Source organism: Ammospiza nelsoni, chromosome 22 (assembly GCF_027579445.1).
Source record: "Ammospiza nelsoni isolate bAmmNel1 chromosome 22, bAmmNel1.pri, whole genome shotgun sequence".
NCBI classification, from domain to species: domain Eukaryota; kingdom Metazoa; phylum Chordata; class Aves; order Passeriformes; family Passerellidae; genus Ammospiza; species Ammospiza nelsoni.
Genome location: NC_080654.1, coordinates 5,866,515 through 5,885,467, shown reverse-complemented (window position 1 = coordinate 5,885,467; position 18,953 = coordinate 5,866,515). Strand labels below are relative to the sequence as shown.

The 18,953-nt window shown below is 54.0% G+C and overlaps 1 protein-coding gene across 1 annotated transcript in view; it reads left to right on the top strand.

Moving 5' to 3' along the window:
• The window catches only part of FBXO42 (F-box protein 42), a 52,150-nt gene that overhangs the window by 16,463 nt on the left and 16,734 nt on the right, over positions 1-18,953 (top strand). Inside the window, exons 2-4 of the mRNA XM_059487632.1 lie at positions 1,229-1,498; positions 4,305-4,421; positions 10,196-10,330. Of these exons, the coding sequence (XP_059343615.1) occupies positions 1,246-1,498; positions 4,305-4,421; positions 10,196-10,330 (505 nt within the window). The 5' untranslated portion in view covers positions 1,229-1,245. The remainder of the gene's footprint in view (positions 1-1,228; positions 1,499-4,304; positions 4,422-10,195; positions 10,331-18,953) is intronic.

The following is an 18,953-nucleotide window of genomic DNA, read 5'->3' as shown; positions in this document are numbered from 1 at the left end:
CAATAAATCCTGGGGGGATTTGCTTTCCTCACCTCCTGCCAGCCAGGGCTGTGTGCAGGTATTTCACAAATAAAGGGAAAAGGGTGCTGAAAAGGAGGCAGGGCATTTCCCCCCCCCCCCCCCCCCCCAAGATGTTGTTTGGGGTAAAACAGCCTGGCTGGCAGAACAGGTTCCACAGGGACTGTAAATGTCCTGTGATCCTGTCTCAGCTCGGGTGAGGTTCCCCAGGGATCCTTTCCCCATCCCAGCTGGGCAGGGCAGGGCAGGGCAGGGCAGGGCGACGTCTCCTCGATGTCTCCTCCTGCCCAACGAGGGAGCAGCAGCTCCAGGGTTTGGCTGTGGCTCTCTGCTCCCCACTACAGGCAGCAGCAGGGTGGGGAGGGATGGAGTGACCTGGGAAAGCCCCTCCTAAACCCTCAGCTGCTGCAAAACTGCAAAACCACGTCCTGCACTCGATGACTGCTGTGGCACAGCCCTCTGGTGTGGCACACAGCTCTCAGTGTGCTCCTGGTGCTCTGTGTTCTCAGGTTTTGATTGTTAATTGCTGCCCCCAGATGTGCAGGGTGTCTCTGTTTCTGTCTCTGTTTCAACCCATGCAATAGAAGAACGAGTCTGGACTCTTCACTTTTCGGTCTTGAGGTTGTTTATTAATTCTTATCTATAAAATTTTCTTTCTGCCCAGCTGAGATCTGCTGTGTTGTCCTTTTATACTACAACCTACATATAACATATTTACTTAATTCCCAATACCCATCACCTATGTTAGACAGTGCACTTCTACTCTAAACCAATCCCAAAGTGCCAACATCACTGCAGAAAATGGAGAGCAAGAGAAGAAGAAAGGCTGGACATGCCCAGATTCCTCCATCTTGTCCCCATAACCCCCATACCAAAAATCCTAAAATCTACATTTTCACCCTGTGATCGTTTTATTGTTATACTATTTGAACCTCTGTGACTTTCAGGTCCTCATACAAAGCTGGCAACTTGCTCCAGGGGTCACAATCAAATCTCCAGGTGTTCTGGGCAGCATGAGGGTCTCTGAGCCCCCTGACGGGGTCCTTGGAAACTCTGGACACCTGGAGGGATGGACTGAGTTCTGACACGTGTGACCTCCCTGTTGTCCCTTTTGGCAGCTGTGACGTGGGATGCCATGGCCAGCTCCTCGGACAGTGACCATGACTGTTCCTGGTGCTCCCTGTGACCTCCCTGTTGTCCCTTTTGGCAGCTGTGACGTGGGATGCCATGGCCAGCTCCTCGGACAGTGACGATGACGGGTTCATGGCCGTGGATGCAGAGGAGGCCGCCGTGGAAGGGACGATGGAGCAGGAGGAAGAGCCCCACGCCGAGCTGGAGGTGGAGGAGCCCAGGCCCAGCTCCAGATCGATGCTGGAGCTGCCAGAAGAGGTTTTGGAATACATCCTGTCCTTCCTCTCTCCCTACCAGGAGCACAAAACCGCCGCCCTTGTCTGCAAACAGTGGTATCGACTGATCAAAGGTACAAGTGATGGCAGCAGTTTCTCTGATTGTGGGGTTTGGAACCCAGCTCTCTTTTACCTTTTCCTTTTGTTTTATCCTCAAACTCTGAAATCTGACTTCTGTGAAACCCCAGAGAAGCCCTAGCAGCCATGGGGTCCCTGGCTTTGCTCAAAGCGGGTCTGGAGCTGTGCAGAATTGAGCCCCTCAGTGTAGAAAACCCAGAAAGGCCATGAATTCCCATCCTGGAAGTGTCCAAGGCCAGACTGGACATGGCTTGGAGTGCCCTGCTATAGTGGAAGGTCCCACCTTAGCAGGGGTTGGAGCTGGATTAGCTTTGAGGTCCCTTCCAGCCCAAACTAAACCAAAGCCCAAGCCCCAGGACAGAGCAGCTCCTCTGCTGCCTTTGAGTGCTCCCAGTGCTGCACTGGTGATCTTGGATTGCAGCCTCCTCCCCAGAGCCCCTGCCAGTGTCCCATGGCTGATGGGGTTTTAATTGCACTTCATTTGCCTCTTGCTCAGTAATTAACATTCCCAAAGCTGCTGCTTCCAACAGCCCTGGCTCTGCTTCTTACAGCTCTGCTGGAGATAAGTGCAGCATAAAATCTGCATGAGTAGAGATGTGCATGTTCCAGCTTCCTGGAAGAGTAGCCCAGAGACACAGATCCTTCCTTTGCCTCTGCACACTCATTCCAGAGCCTTGGGGGGTATTTTAATGCTGGAAAAGTATGATACAGCAAATAAGGAGGAAAAATTTGGACAAGGTACAAGCAGAACCTTCTGCTTCATTTTATTTTAATACACTGGGTGATTTCTGGTACCATTGTGTTTGGGTGCACACTTTAATCATGAGCTTCATTTAAAAGCAAGGAGTTTCAGAGGAGAGCAGTTCAGTCCTAGGAAATGGAACAGGTTGCTGCACAAGGGGAACATGCTCCTTCTGGAAAACAGGAGTGGGTGTCAGGTGAGGAATGCCCTTAGCAGATTGTGAGGTGATGGCTCATTTATGGATTTCTCCTCATCTGAAAGATCCCAGGCATTTCCCACTCTGCCCAGAGCTGAACAGGCCGGAGGTTAAAAACCACAGCTACCCCAGCAGGGCCCATGGCCCAAAATCCCCTTTTTTTGTGCATCCTTTTGAGGCAGCAGCTGCCTCCAGCCCTGGGGAAGGGCCTTTCCCAAGTGCTGCAGCTCCCAGTGGCTGCTTGGCTGTTTCCTGGATGGCCTGCAAGGGATGCAGCTGGGATGGACAAACAGCTGGGAGTCACCCCAGAGGGATGTGGGAAACATCCCTGGAGCCCAGGGGTGAGCACAGCCTGGCTTTGGGCTGTGTCACCTCTCAGGGACGGGTGGTGCAGGGCAGCTGGGCCCTTCTGGGGCAGTTCCAGCCAAGGAAAGCTCTGGAGCCACCACCTGTGAGCTGTGCCCAGGGAGGTCACTTGAGGTAAACAATTGATTCATGTTCTCCTGGTTCATTTTTCCTGTTTGCCAGGATACATCTGCTGTGCACTCCTGGAGCTCACATTGCCTTTCCCATGTGACTCTCAGGGATCAGCTCCTCAAGGACCCCAGGCTTTATATTTTATCTTAAAAACCCCTTCCTGCTTTGTATCCCGGAGTGGGATTTCTTGCTGGGGGTGTTCCTGGCACAGGGCTTGGGGAAAAACTCTTGGCAGGTTGTGGCATCCTCAGTGCAGGTGCCACCAAGTGTCTGCTGAGCTGCTGCTGCTGCCAGAAACCTTCTCCAGACCCTTTTGTCTCCTCATGGAGCAGCCTCTGGCCCATTCCAGAATTAGTGGCAGCCTTGGAGCATCCCTGCTGATTTTTATCACTCCAGTTCCTTTCAGATCCCTGGCCAGTAGCTGCATTCACACTCTCACAAGTTGATTATTGCACTGAGGCTCCTCAAGAGAAGGGAGCTGCCCCTTGGGGTGTGCTGAGGGAACAGGGTGCAGCACAGAGGGCTGAGCACAAGCTCCCCACAGCACCCCAGTGCTTCCTTCCTTTCCAAGGGCTCTGCTTCCCGACTGGAGCTGCCGGGATGTCGTGACCCGGCCGGTGCACGCTGCTGACTTCCACATTTGCAGAGTTCCCTTGTCTTTATTCCTTTAATCCCCACATTCCCAGCGTGGTTCTAACCCAAACACGGGGCTTTGCAGCTGCTGTCACCATGCAGGCACAGTTTGTTCCCTGTAGGAGCATCGGGAGGAGGATGGTCGGGACAGATGGACATGAGAGATCTCTGCAGCCAGGTTGTGGAACTTGGGGTTTATTGCAAAGGGCCAAGTGCAGGGATCTGCTGGGAGCTGCCAGGCACAACTGGAGCAGGAGAGGAGAGAGGGGGAGAGAGGATGAGAGGGTGAGAGAGTAAGAGGGTAAGAGAGCGAGGTTCCCGTTACAATACAATAAATCTTCTTCTGTGTTGAATATTCTGATTCTCACGAACCAATCTAGTACAACATACAAATCCTATAGCATTTACATACAGCCTATAAGAATCATTACATTGCCATACTGTGTTGCATTTTAAACCCTAAAAACTCCTCTTTGGGCCCCTTCTGCCAAGCTGTAGGGTCTGCTCTGACCCTTGGAACTGTCTGCAAGCAGAGGGTGTTGTTCCATCAAAAGGGGATCACCTTCAGCTGGCCACACCATTATTTTCCTGTTGTTCAGTAACTGAGGTAGCTCAAAGCTTGCTTTCATTTCAATCTCACTTATAGTTTCTATGTTCTCAAAATCTTCTGCCAGGCAATCATATTTATAAGGCTTTCCTGTTCCATCTCCCCCAGCAGTTCCCAGCTTTGCTGACAGTGTTGTTCTCTCCCCAGGTGTGGCCCATCAGTGCTACCACGGCTTTATCAAGGCAGTGCAGGAAGGGAACATCCAGTGGGAGAGCCGCACTTACCCCTACCCTGGCACCCCCATCACCCAGCGCTTCTCACACAGTGAGTATCCTGCAGTGCCCTGGCAGTGCCTCCCTGCATGGGACTGCTTCCCTGAGGGCTGGCAGTGCCATCTCTGGAGTCCCCACAGGCAGTGCCATCTCTGGAGTCCCCACAGGCAGTGCCATCCCCTGGAGTCCCACTGGGAGCTTCCTCCGTTGGGACCTGGCAGTGTCATCCCCTGCAATTCTGCTCCCATCAGGGACTGGCAGTGCCATCCTCTGAAATCCCAATGAGCAATGCCATCCCCTGGAATCCCTATAGGAGCTGCCTCCGTTGGGACCTGGCAATGCCACCCCCTGGGGTCCCCATGGGCAGTGCCATGCCCTGGAATCCCAATGGGGGCTGCTTCTCTCAGAGGCTGGCAGTGCCATCCTCTGGAATCCCAATGGGCAGTACCATGTCCTGGAGTCCCCATTAGAGCCGCCTCCCTTGGGACCTGGCAGTGCCATCCCCTGGAGTCCCCCTGGGAACTGCTTCTCTCAGAGGCTGGCAGTGCCATCCCCTGGAATCTCGACGGGAGCTGCCTCCCTGGGGGCTGGCAGTGCCACACGTGCCCATCTCCGCAGTGTTCAGCCCATGGTTGTGCCAGTGCTCACCACAAGAGCAGGGATTTGGGAGCTGCTGGTCCTGGCAGGCTCATTGATCCTGGGAGGTGTTGATGGAGTGGAAGGGGGATGGGACTGTGGCTTTCTGGTTGTGCAGGGATCATTCTGCAGCTCCCCAGGCTGGAAAACTCTCCCAGATCACAGGGTCAGCCCTTGACTGAAATGTGTCCCCAAGTGCCACACCCAGGGATGGTGACTCCAGCACTGCCCTGGGCAGTCTGTGCCAGTGCCTGACCCCCTTTCCATGAAGGGATTTTCACAATATCCAACCTAAATCTCCCCTGGCACAGCAAGGGCTGCTGCCCTTGTCCTGTCCCTGTTCCCTGGAGCACAGCCCGACCTCTGGGCTGTCCCCCCCTGTCAGGAGCTGTGCAGAGCCACAAGGGCCCCCCTGAGCCTCCAGGCTGAGCCCCTTCCCAACTCCCTCAGCCTCTCCTGGTGCTCCAGCCCCTTCCCCAGCTCTATTCCCATCTCTGTACACACTCCAGCCCCTCAGGGTCCTTGTGCTGAGGACCCGGAGCTGTCCCCAGGATCTGGGCCTGACCTTTGTGTCCTCCTCAGCCCCTGGGCTGGAGTCATTGCCATCAAAGCCAGTGGGTTTTGGGAAGAGCAGCACTCAGGGATGTGCAGCAGCTGCTGGTACAGGTCCTCTACGTCTGTGAGGAAAACTGGGAATTCTCAATGTGCTGGGCTCAAACTGAGCAGAGCTGCAGGTGGATTTGCTGACAAAAGGGAGCAATTCAGTCAACAGCACCACTCAATGTTTGGGTGAATTCTTCCCCTGCTTCCAAGATTCTGGAAGAGAACAGGAAGAGAAAAGATCCCTAAACACAATGCCACAGAGGGGAAGATACTGAAATAATCCCTGTTCTTTGGAGTGCAGCAGCATTGAGCTGCCTCAGCTCCAGCAAAAAAAAAAAAAAAACACAACAAAAATTCCATCCTGTGACTTCAGCACAGAGTCTGAGCCCTCTGGGGGACAGCTCTTCCAGGAAGCAAATTGCATTTTTCTGAGGCAAGATAAACACGGTGCAAGCCCTGCCATTCCAAGAGCAGCAGGCAGCACATTTTCATCTTCCCAAGCAATAATTGATGAGGCAGCCGCTGTGCTGCCTCCTGCCAAGACAAGTCCGGGAGACGCTGCGGGGAGCTCTGGTGAAGTCATTGTGCTCTGCCCAGATACCCTGGCCTTCCTGGAAGATGAAAAGGCTCCGCAGTTCACAGCTCATTTTTAGCAACCTTACTGAAGTGCTTATTAACGACTTCACACTTGCGTGTATTTCCCTTCAATTTTAGCAGCGGTTTTGCCGCTGCTGAGTGCTCAGGCCAGCTAGAAATTGCCCGGAAAAGGCTCAGAGCTGCCCCAAAGAGCGCTGTGTGCTCTTTGCTTTATCCTGCTGCCTGCCACGGGCTTCCTGGCTGCAAAGTGAGTTGTCTCCCTAAATCCCCTGCCCTCGGAGCGTGTAATCCGTATTAGCCTCGCTCGGTGACAGTGCCCCGGCTCTGCCCGGCCCCGGTGGCCACGGCAGCGTTAGTAATGCACTTTGTGGGCACAAAGCTAATCTGGATTAACTTGTTTGCTGACTTAAACGGATTGGTTTGTGAGCAGCTGCCCAGATCTGCAGCCTCTGCTTTCCCTGCAGCAGCGTTCGCTGCCCAGCCTTAAAGCCGAGCTACAAATCGTCAGTTCCTAAAGGCAAACCATGAACTGTCACCTAAAATCTCACGGGATGACAGTGAGCTGAGGTGGAGGGAACAGGAGTTTGGGAAGTGAGGAGGGAGCAGGCAGGAGTCACAGAGCCCTTCTAGAGGGATGAGTGGTTTGCTGGTTTTTGTGGGAAGACGTCACCGCCCAGGCACGAGTCAGTGCTGCCATCAAAGCCCTGGCTGGGGCTCGCTGTCGCTTCCAGGAATTGTTAGAACTGTCCCAGAAGTTCTCAAAGGGAGCACAAACGGACAAGGAGGAGAATTCTAAGCAGCTGGAGGTCAACCTGTCTGCTCTGAGTCCTGAAGGGAGGAATGGCAGAAGTGCTTGATAAGGAATAATGAATGGAAGGCTCAGCCTGGCGGGGATCACACCGCTGAGAACAAACTGTGGACGGGCTGTCACCTTTCCAGAACTGCAGGATGTGAAACATCAATAATGCTGAGTGTTCAGGGTCAGGAATCCTCCGTGTTTGGGGATTTTTGGGTGATGTTCACAGGAGTCACCGAGCTGTTTTATGTATGAACCTGCGAGGTCATAGCAGGGCGATGAGTCACGGGGTGAAATCACTGCCCGCAGTCGGAAAGAGATGTCAGAAGGCTCAGGAATGCAGAAACGGAAAAGCAGCAGAGGAATGCCGAGCCTTGTGCCAGGGATATCGATCCTCTGCTGGAGGAGTGACTAATTTTAAGCATTGATTTATTGTTTTTGTTTCCAAGGAGCCTGGGGTTGGTGGCACCACGGGGATGAGTAATTACAGCAATTTGTGGGTTTGACGAACCCACGGGAGCGGTGAGAGCTGGAATGTTTGTTTTACAGGATGGGCTGCTCCTGGAGCAGGGCTGCAGCTCCTCCCAGTACCCAGCCTTGCTCAATAGCCCCGGGTTTTTGGCTGCTCAGGCTCTGCGCTGCAAGGGGCAGGACAATGGCATTTGAGGGAGGGAGGTGATAGAGGTGGAGATGGAGATAGGAGGAGATGGGAAAGCTGGGGGTGTTCACCTGGAGAAGGCTCCAGGAAGAGCTCAGAGCCCTTTCCAAGGCCTGAAGGGGATCCAGGAGAGCTGGAGAGGGACTGGGGACAAGGGATGGAGGGACAGGACACAGGGAATGGCTCCTACTGCCAGAGGGCAGGGATGGATGGGATACTGGGCAGGAATTGTTCCCTGTAAGCTCTGGCTGCCCCTGGGTCCCTGACGGTGTCCGACACCAAGGGCTGTCACCCTCCAACCCAAGAACCATGTGGGAATAGGATTTACAGCCCAGCCAGCTCCTTCCAGTCTCTCCAGTGGGAAATACAACCCTTGAACTGGGATGGGTGAATTTATTTCATGTTCTCTGAGGTTCAGAAGTCAATGTTCTTCGATGATGGTGAAGGGAATGTGCTTTCCATCTGGTTTCCCTCCCCAGTCAGCTCTGCTCTGGCTATCAGCCACTCCTGTTGGAAATCTCCTTTGGTTCATTGCTCAGGGCAGGGCAGTCAGGAGTGTGCTCAGAGCCAGAGCTCTGCTCTCCCTGAGCATCAGTGTCTTCAAACATCAGAATCACTGATTCCTTTCCAAAGATAAGCCAGTTCTGCAGTGCTGAATCTCCAGGAGTCACTGAATTTTGCTGGGACATAAAAAAACCCCAACTAAATCCATTCTGTGTTTTCCACCCAAAAAAAAACCCTAAAACCATCAGGGGCATGCACAATTTCTCTCTGATTTATTCTACACCTGATATAAACTATGTATAAACATATCATGTATTCCATTATATGTTTATAGATAGTTTATATCTAATATCCTGAGCTGGATCCACAAGAATCATCAGAGTCCAGAGCAGCCCCAACAATCTCATGTGGAATTCTCACAGGCTGGAATAAACTTCAGCTTTTCACTGTGCTTGCTTTTTCCTGATTTTCCCTATTTTTTCCCCTCAAGCTGCTCAGCCTTCCTTACCTTCAGCTGCCTAAAGTGACTCTAAAAAGAAGTAGGACAGCACAATCTCAGCGATTTTGCTGTGGGGGGGTTATCCCACATGGAATTTTATGGGAAACCCAGAATTCTGCCCAGCCTCCAAGGCAGACAAGCTGAGCAAACCCTCCCTAATCCGTGTTTCAGTTCCCTCTGGCCAGAGGTACCTGGGTGCTACAGACACTTCCACGGGATTTGTTTTGGGGCCAAGAGCTCTTGGGTGTCTCTGAGGGGATGTCAAACGTGGTGTTCCCTCCCTGTTCCCCATCTGGCTGCCTCATCCTTTCCCACAGGGGGCTCAGAGCCAGAACTCTGCTCTCCCTGAGCATCAGTGCCTTCAAACACCAGAATCACTGATTCCTTTCCAAAGATAAGCCACTTCTGCAGTGCTGAAACTCTGAATTTTGTTGGGACATAAAAAAAACCCAACTAAATCCATTCAGTGTTTTCCACCCAAAGAAACCCTAAAACTAAAGAGGGAATGCCCCTGGATGATCCTGGGTTTTAGTGGGGCTCTAAATGAGATGGGGTGAAATCCTGACAAGAGAACAGAGCCCAGGGCTGGGTGCAGAGGGGTCTGTGAGCTCTGTGATCCAGCTCAGGGCAGGTCAGTGAGCTCAGTGCTTTAATCACAGCTAAGCTCATTAATTCCAGGCCTCTAAGGCAGTTTTCTCTTCACTTTGAGGAGCAGCTCTGCCCGAGGGATAATCCTCTTGGGAAGGTTCTTGCTGGAGCTTCACCCTGCTCGGGGATGCCCTGTGGTTCTGGGGAGCTGGGGCAGGCTGGCTGCTGTTCTGCAGGGAGGAAAGGCCTGAGCTGGGGGGGGACACGGGGCAGGGACAGGGCTGTGGGACACAGGGCAGTGCCAGAGCTGTGGGGACAGCAGTGATAACAGCTGTGGGGATAGCAGTGGCAGTGCTGTGGGGCACAGGGCAGTGCCAGGGCTGTGGGTAACACAGCAATGACAGGGCTGTGGGACACAGGGCAGTGCCAGAGCTGTGGGGACAGCAGTGATAACAGCTGTGGGGATAGCAGTGGCAGTGCTGTGGGGCACAGGGCAGTGACAGGATCTTTGGTCACACAGATCAGCAGTGACAGGGCTGTGGGGACAGCAGTGATGGGGCTGTGGGACACAGGGCAATGACAGGGCTGTGAGGACAGCAGTGACAGGACTGTGGGGCACAGGGCAGTGACAGGGCTGTGGGTCACACAGATCAGCAGTGACAGGGCTGTGGGGACAGCAGTGACAGGGCTGTGGGACACAGGGCAGGGACAGGGGCTATGGGGACAGCAGTACCAGGGCTGTGGGGACAGCACTGCCAGAGCTGTGGGTGACACAGCAGTGCCAGGGCTGTGGGTCACACAGATGAGCAGTGCCAGGGCTGTGGGGCACAGGGCAGTGCCAGGGCTGTGGGGACAGCAGTGCCAGGGCTGTGGGGCACACAGATCAGCAGTGCCAGGGCTGTGGGGCACACAGATCAGCAGTGACAGGGCTGTGCTCCATTGCAGGTGCGTGTTACTACGACCCCAACCAGTCCATGTACGTGTTCGGGGGCTGCACCCAGAGCAGCTGCAACGCCGCCTTCAACGACCTCTGGAGACTGGACCTCAACAGCAAGGAGTGGATCCGGCCCCTGGCCTCAGGTGAGCCCTGCAGCTCCCCCCTCCCTCCTCCCAGGGCTCGGGTTCCATGGTTCTGGGCGTGTCTGAGCCTCATCCCACCGGGTTTGGGCTGCATCCTGGAGAAATGTGGGGTTTGGGGCACAGTCTGAGTCCTCAGCACCGCCTTGGGGGGTTTCAGGGGAGCAGCTGGTCTCTGTCATGCAGGGTGAGGGATGTTCCCTGCAGCCACCAGAGCCTGAGGTGATGAGGCTGAGAAAATCAAGATTGTTCAGCCTGGGGAAGGCTGAGTTGGGATTGTTCAGCCTGAGGAGGGCTGAGAGAGTTGAAATTGTTCATTTGGAGAAGGCTGAGTTGGGATTGTTCATTTATTGTTCATTTAGGGAAGGCTGAGTTGGGATTGTTCATGCTGCAGTAGGCTGAGAAGGATGTGATGTGATGTGATGTGATGTGATGTGATGTGATGTGATGTGATGTGATGTGATGATTGTTCAGCCTGGAGGAATCTGAGAAATTGGGATTGTTCAGCCTGGAGAGGAGCAGCTCCAGAGAGAGCTCAGAGCCCTTGCAGGGCCTGAAGGGGCTCCAGGAGAGCTGGAGAGGGACTGGGGACAAGGGACACAGGGAATGGCTCCCACTGCCAGAGGGCAGGGTCAGATGGGATATTGGGAATTAGGAATTGTTCCTGTGAGGGTGGGCAGCCCTGGCACAGGTGCCCAGAGCAGCTGTGGCTGCCCCTGGATCCCTGGGAGAGTCCAAGACCAGGCTGGAGCACCCTGAGATAGCAAAGGTGTCCCTGCCCATGGCACTGGGTGTGTTTGAGGTCCCATTCCGTGATTCCATGGTGAGAGTCACTGTCCCAAAGCTGAGATCACTGTCCCAGAGCTGAGATTTTCTTTGCTCATTGCAGTGGCTCCCACTGCAGGTATTTTGGGGGGTGGAGCAGACAAGCCCGTGCAGGTGGGAGAGCGTGGGAAAGCAGGTTCCTTCCTGCTGTCCAGGCACCCTCAGAGGGCAGGAAAACACCACAGATTATTTCCCACACTGTTTTTTTTTTTTTTTTGTGCTGGAAATGTCACCCACAACAGTTTGGGTTTTTTTCCCTTTTAATTTCTGAATTCCACTAAAATAACTTTGAGGAAAGCAGAAGAATTGGGGGAAGCTCTTGGGGCAGGGAAAGAAATCAGTGTTGGAGCAGCTGTTTTGGCAGGAGGAAAGAGAAAAGGAGCTCAGCATCCAGCAGCATTCCTTGTTGGGCACAGAATTCATGTGCCCCAAGTATTGTGGGCTGCTCAGATATTGTTTAAAGTCTGGAGCACTTGAAGTCCTCCAAAATGCAGGGGATAAGGAGACAAGAGGTGGAGATGGATATAGAGAGATGGGAAAGCTGGGGGCGTTCACCTGCAGAAGAGAAGGATCCAAGGTGACCTCAGAGCCCCTTGCAGTGCCTGAGGGGCTCCAGGAGAGCTGGAGAGGGACTGGGGACACATCCCAAGTGCTGGTGTCACCTGGGAATTTCCAGCTGTGAACACCTCCCTTGGTGCTTGGACATCCACCCACACTTCCTTGGAGTTCTGGTTTTGTGTCCCACAGCCCCTGTGGGATTCCCACAGGGGAGAATTGGGGTGTTGTGGATTTAAAAGAGGAGAAAACAAACCCCAGTCCTCCAAAGGAGCTCCTGGCCTGCTGGGGCTGCAGAGGGGAGGATGCACACACAGCTCCTGGGCTCTGCTGAGCTCTTTGCCCCAGGCTGTGGATTCCTGCAGCCCGGGGAGCTCTGCCCTGTCCCCAGTGCCCACAGAGCCATCCCTGCCCTGTCCCCTGTGCCCCATGGAGCCCATCCATTCTGTGACAGTGTTCACAGGGGTTTTCAGGTGAGGGAAGAGACGAGAATGTTGACTCCATGTTCAGAAGGCTTGATTTATTATTTTATTATATATATTACATTATAACTATACTAAAAATAATAGAAGGGAAAGGTTCATCTCAGAAGGCTGGCTAAGCTAAGAATAGAAAGGAATGAATGATAACAAAGGCAGCTGCCTCACTCTCTGTCCAAGCCAGCTGACTGTGATTGGCCATTAATTAGAAACAACCACATGAGACCAATCACAGATGCACCTGTTGCATTCCACAGCAGCAGATAATCATTATTTACATTTTATTCCTGAAGCCTCTCAGCTTCTCAGGAGGAAAAAACCTTAAGGAGAGGATTTTTAATGAAAAGATGTTTGCGACACCCTGCCCTGTCCTGTCCCCAGTGCCCCACAGAGCCCATCCCAGAGCCCTGAGCCTGTGGTGGTGCTCCCCAAGAGCGGCTCTGTGGGAATGTTGTGGCTCTGTGGCTCTGTGGGAATGTTGTGGCTCTGTGGGAATGTTGTGGCTCTGTGGGAGTGCGTGGCTGTGTGGCTCTGTGGGAATGTTGCGGCTCTGTGGGAATGTTGTGGCTCTGTGGCTCTGTGGCTCTGTGGTTCTGTGGCTCTGTGTGAATGTTGTGGCTCTGTGGCTCTGTGGTTCTGTGGCTCTGTGGCTCTGTGGGAATGTTGTGGCTCTGTGGGAATGCGTGGCGGGGCCAGGTCCCACGGGAAGGGAAGGGAAGGGAAGATCCCCCGAGGAGCTGTTCCTGCACGCTGTCATGGCTGAGATGGGATCAGCTGAAACTGGAGGCCGGGCTCGGGGAGCGCTCTGGTTCCTGCTTTTCCAAAGGGATGAGTCAGCCCCGGTGGGATCCCACAGCTCCAACTCTTCCTTTGGGTGCCCCCAGCTGGGGGTGGCACTGCCTGCCTGGGAAAGGAGAGCCTGGAGGGGGCAGAGCTTTGAAATGCTGCGATGTAAATAAGGCAGGAGAGGGCTTTTTAAAAGAAAAACCGAAGAGTTGACATTGATTGATCACCACTCATTGTGTGTGCAGGCTAATTGCTGTGGAGGAGTTCCCACACCTGCCCCACAGACTCCAGAGCTCTGGGATGAGACTCTGGCTCTTCCCCAAGGCCAGGGCTTGCTCAGAGAGGTTCCCTCACACTCCACGTGTGCCCTCATTCAGCATCTCCTCTAAGGAGCCCTGGGCAGGGAATGGGAGCACAATGTCTTGGGCACACCTCCATCCCTTCCTGAGAGGCTTTTCCAGGAGAAGACACCCTTTTGTTGTTGTTGTTGTTGTTGCTGTTTGTTCCTACCTGTTTTCATCCGGGTTTTCTGGCTCCCAGGCATGAGATGACATCAGAGCTGGATAATTCCCCTCCAGCCCAAGCTGCTTCATCTGGGAGTAAATATTTAGCCTTCAAAGAAATAATTGGCTTGGGTTTCTTTCGTCTCAGAGACGGAGGAGGGAGATAATTACTTCAAAAAACCCTAATTTTTGAGGTTTCAAAGTATTTTTTTGCTTAGATCCGAAACAATGGCTTTGACGTGTGACGGATGGGGCTGGAGCAGCACAAGAGAGTTGGTGCCTGGCTCTTGTGGAGAGCTTTTGGTGGGCTTGGAAGCTCTGGAAGGGAGGGTGGCAGGCAGCAGGATCTCTGTTTTGGGAAGGTGCCTCCCAGCTCTTCTCCCTGGAGCTCTCCTGGCCATTGTGGAGCTGCTCCCACCCTTCCCATCCCACGCAGGATCTGTTGGAGCAGGATAATTTGCAGCCCCACGTGTGGGATGTGCTGCAGTGCTGTCCCAGGGTAGGTGGTCCCTGGCAGACAGGGGCTTTTCCCATGTTGGGGGTGCTTTTCTTGCCCTCACTTGCACAGTTAGCCTGGGCAGTTGTTGGAATTTGGGTCCATCTGTGCTCAGGGCATCCTGGTGGAGGGCTGGGGGTGGTTTATGCTGGAATCTGTTTATCCAGCTCCACTCCTGAGAGTCCAGCTGGTGGAGCACGCTGGTTTCAGTGCTGAGAGTCCCTGGTGCTCCCCAAAAATGGGCTGAACAGCCAGGAAAGAAACCAAACCCCATTTGAAACTGAGAGTTGCAGGACATTCAGTACCTGGAGGGGCTCCAAGAATGCTGGAGATGGACTTTGGACAAGGGCCTGGAATGCCAGAGGGCAGGGTCAGATGGGACATTGGGAAGGAATTGTTCCCTGTGAGGGGGATGAGGCCCTGGCACGGATTGGAAGTGTCCAAGGCCAGGCTGGGCAGGGCTTGGAGCACTCTGGGACAGTGGGAGGTGTCCCTGCCCATGGTGGGGCTGGTACTGGATGGGCTTAAGGGCCCTTCCAACCCAGAGCATTCCATGAGTCCACAGCTTCATGCAATGGCAGCTGCAGGGGGTTGTGCTGAGGCCTTTGCTGATGCCTGGATCCATCCCTGGATCTGCTGCCCTGCTGGCAGGGAGGGTTTGTGCTGCTCCCATGCAGGTCTGGTGAGCTCCCACCCTCCCTGTGCAGGAGAAGCTGCTGGAGGCTCCCAGAGGGCCCCAGGTGCTTTGGCACCACCTGAGCCTCCTGTCCACATCCTGCAGGGACACCTCACAGGCAGAATGGGGAATGTGTCCCCAGGCAGCTCCTGCTGGGCTGCTCCAGGCTGTGTCCACTCAATGGTCCTGGGGGCTTTTCCCACCTCAAGGAATTCTTGGATTCCTTTTCCTGCAGAGCAGTGACTGAGGTGCTCTGCCCTCACCCCAAACTGCAGCTCTGTTCCTCTCGCAGTCACTTCCCTCACAGGGGATCCCTGCCTTGCTTTGGGCATTAAAACCCCCAAAATCCTGACCTGAGGAGGCTTTGTCCCTCCTGGGCTCCTTGGTTCCAGTTCCTCAGAGTCCTCAGAACCACACCAGAAAAAGCCTTTTTGGATTAGGGAGGAAAGGCCAGGAGCTCTGCTCTCCCAGGGGCTCGTGGCACAGAGGGGAGAAGCTTTTCCCTTTAAAACTGAGCCTGTTGTGTTTACAAAGCCAGAAATGGTGCTGGAATGATCAGGGCTTTGCAAGGAGAGGCATTGCTGTAGGACATGCACATCCTCCTCTGGGGTGTGTTTTATCATCCCCCAATGCTGCCACCTGGGCAGGCAGGAGGGCTGGAGGGCCCTGTACCTCCTGTCCCTGTGTGTTTCCCTCAGCCAGGCCGGGATATCCCTCTCTGATCCCACAGGGGTTCAGGAGCCCCGAGGTTCTGGGAGGAGGCTCCTGCTGCTGCTGCTGCTGCTGCTGCTGCTGCTCCTGCTCCTGCTCCTGCTCCTGCTCCTGCTCCTGCTCCTGCTGCTGCCCTGGGCCACCCTGCCCCAGCACGGGCACCTCCCCAGGACCTCTCTCCCTCTCTCCTGCTCTTCCTGTCCCTGGGGAGATTGGAAAGTTTCTCATCTTCCTGAGGATTTGGGGATCAAACCAGGCTTGGAGGCAGAGCTCCTCCTTGAGGCTTTGATCCCCTCTGCCCTCAGTGTCAGTCCATGGCTGATCTCCCTCCTGCTCCAGCCTGGAGTTTGTGCCTAAACCTCCTGGGTGGCCTTAGCAGGACGCAGTAAAACCCAAAAAAACCCCTCTGCCAGCGGCTCAGCTCTGCCCCAGCCCCCTGCATGCCGTGCCGGGAGTGGGAGGATCAGTTTCCCTTTGTGACTGAGGGGAAGGTGCCTTTGATGGTGTTGTGTCAACAAAAGCAACAGCCCGAAGGAGGCAGGAGAGGCTCGGCAGAGACTCCTGGTGTCAGATGTGGTCCTGGTGGAGAAACCTCCCCGTCGCTCCCGGAGCAGAGAGGTTTGGCCTTGACAAAGCTGTTCAAAACCCTTGCCCCGAGCTAAGAAGCCCAGCCTTGTTTTCATCTGCCCCTTCTAGAAAACAGCAGCGAGTTTTCAAAACAATTTCCCAAACAGTCGCTGGAGTTTCACGGTGCTGAATTCCTCAGCTGGGATCTCCTCAGCTCTGGGAGCTTTGTGGAGCTGAAGGAGATGCAGGGAAGGACTGAGTGGGCTTCCCGAGGAGGGGGGTGGTGCTGGATCCCACAGGGTCCCACAGGATCCCATAGGATCTCACAGGATCCCACAGGATCTCACAGGTTCCAGCTGGGCACAGCCACAAACCAGAGCCACACTGGCACTCGAGGAATGAATCCCACTGGGACAGGAGCAGGGCTGACCAAGGGCTTGGGGGAATGTGAGGAATAATCAGAGGTGTGGGAATAGCAGGGAGCTCCTCATGTGTGGATTTAAACCCTCTGTGAGTGCAGATTGTGCAGCTCGTTCAGTTCAGGGTCATCAGCTGTGTCCAGTCCTGGACCCCTCAGTTCTGGAAGGGCTGGAGCATGTCCAGGGAGGGGAACATAGCTGGAAAAGGGGCTGGAGCCCCAGGGGCAGCTGAGGGAGCAGAAAAGGGGCTCATCCTGGAGAAAGGGAGGCTCAGGGGAGCCCTTGTGGCTCTGCACAGCTCCTGACAGGAGGGGACGGCTGAGGGGGTCGGGCTGTGCTCCAGGGAACAGGGACAGCAGCAGAGGGAATGGCCTCAGGCTGGGCCAGGGGAGCTCAGGGTGGACACCAGGAGGAATTTCTGCATGGAAATGGTGCTCAGGCCTTGGAACTGCCCAGGGAGGGTTGGAGTGCCCATCCCTGGATGTGTCCAAAGAAGTCCTGGAGGTGGCACTCACTGGGCTGGGGACAAGGAGAGCATTGGGCACAGGTTGGACTCGATGGTCCTGGGGGCTTTTCCAACCTCAAGGATTCTGGGATTCCTTTTCCTGCAGAGCAGTGACTGAGGTGCTCTGCCCTCACCCCAAACTGCAGCTCTGTTCCCCTTGCAGTCACTTCCCTCACAGGGGATCCCTGCCTTGCTTTGGGCATTAAAACCCCCAAAATCCTCACCTGACCTGCTCTGTCTGCAGAGCACCCTTGGTGTCCCCCCGGCCTCTGAACTCCCCGTGTGACTGAGGGCAAAGCTCAGTTTTATAAAAGGCTCAGGATCACCTTGAGCCCCCCCAGCCATGTGTCCCTGTTGGCCTCCCAGGAGCCTGGGGCATCCAGGAGCTGATTCCTGGCAGGAACAACCTCTCTAATTATGGCTGAGTGCCTGAGCCTCCAAAGTGGAGCAGGTTAATGGGCTGGATGGAAATCCCTCGCGCTCTGAGCAGTCTGGGTGAGCCTGGAAGAGAGAAAAGCTTTTTCCAGCTCTTTTCCTCATCTGGGTGGTTTTCTCCTCATTGCCCTTTGGGTTTGGTGGCAGTAGGGCCCATTCCTGCCTCTGCAGAGCTGAAACATTTTGTGTTATCCTCCAAAAATCCATGGCTTTCCCACCACCCCCCAAAGGCTCTTGGAGACCTCAAACTCAGAGTGATTTGGCACTTTTGGAAGCTCAGCTTTAATCCTGTGAGCCTGCAGCTTCCTTATTCTGCCCCTGATTTCTTCCTTTTCATACACCCAGCTTCCTCCTGATCACACCCCTCATTTCTTCCTCATCCCACCCCTCATTTCTTCCTCATCCCACCCCTCATTTCTGCCCTTCTGGAGCAGAACCAGGACTTTCCAAGCTCTGTCCCCTGCCCTTTGGGGCAGAGGCTGTCCCAGCACAGATTGCTTGGAATTGCTTTCTCCAGTTTAAACATATTGATTGTTTTCCTGCTTTTTTGGACTCCCACTTTTACAAGGAGGTGAGTGACCACTCCTGCCAAGCCTTTGACAAACAAACTCTCCAGCAGCATCCCTGAATGTAGAGTTTGGGCTTCATTCCTGCCCTTGCAGAGGGTGGACTGGCAGCTCTGGGGTGGGAGCAGGGCTGTTCCCAGCCCCTGGATCCATCTGATGTTCATTTGCTCCTCTCTTTGCCTGGCTGGTTTTGCAGAATGTCTCTAATGGAATTTGTGGCGTTCAATATGAAATATCTCAAAGGCAAGAGATGAAAAATCAACCCAAATCAAGTGAAGGGTTTTGTTGGTGGTTTTTTTTTTTCTGTGTCAGCTGCCACCTATTTGGGTTTCCAGGAGATTAATCCATGGTTTAGGTTTACAGCACACACCTCCCCACCCTTGATTTGCCAGGCTCTGTCCTCCTCCAGCTCGTGCCATTGCTGGCTGTGTTTAACCTCTGCAAGATTTTTGTTGTCTGGATGCAAACCACATTCCAGTGGCATCCATCCTTGGATGGCCACCCTGCCGTGCCTGGCACGGAGCAGTCCCAGGGACCGCAGGTACAAAACCCACGGGCAAACTGAGCGAGTGGTGAGCAGGGATTGATCCCACAGCTGCAAACTGAGCTTGTGGTGAGCTGTTTGCAGGGATTGATCCCACAGGGGCCATCCCTGAACCAGGCAGGAAAAGCCAAAAGATCCCTGCCTGGGATCCCTCCCTGTCTGGGATCTGCTCCCTGCAAACCAAGGCTTGGAGAGCCCGGCTGTGATGGTGTTCACAGGGGTTCTTGGATGAGGGAAGAGATGAGAATGTTGACTCCATGTTTCAGAAGGCTTGATTTATTGTTTTACTATATATATTACATTAAAACTATGCTAAAAGAATAGAAGAAAAGGTTTCATTAGAAGGCTGGCTAAGAATAGAAAAGAATGAAAACAAAGGCTTCTGTCTCGGACAGAGAGTCTGAGCCAGCCTACTGTGATTGGCCATTAACTAGAAACAACTCTGTGAGACCAGTCACAGATCCACTTGTTGCATTCCACAGCAGCAGATAATCAACGTTTATATTTTGTTCTTGAGGCCTCTCAGCTTCTCAGGAAGAAAAATCCTAAAGAAAAGATT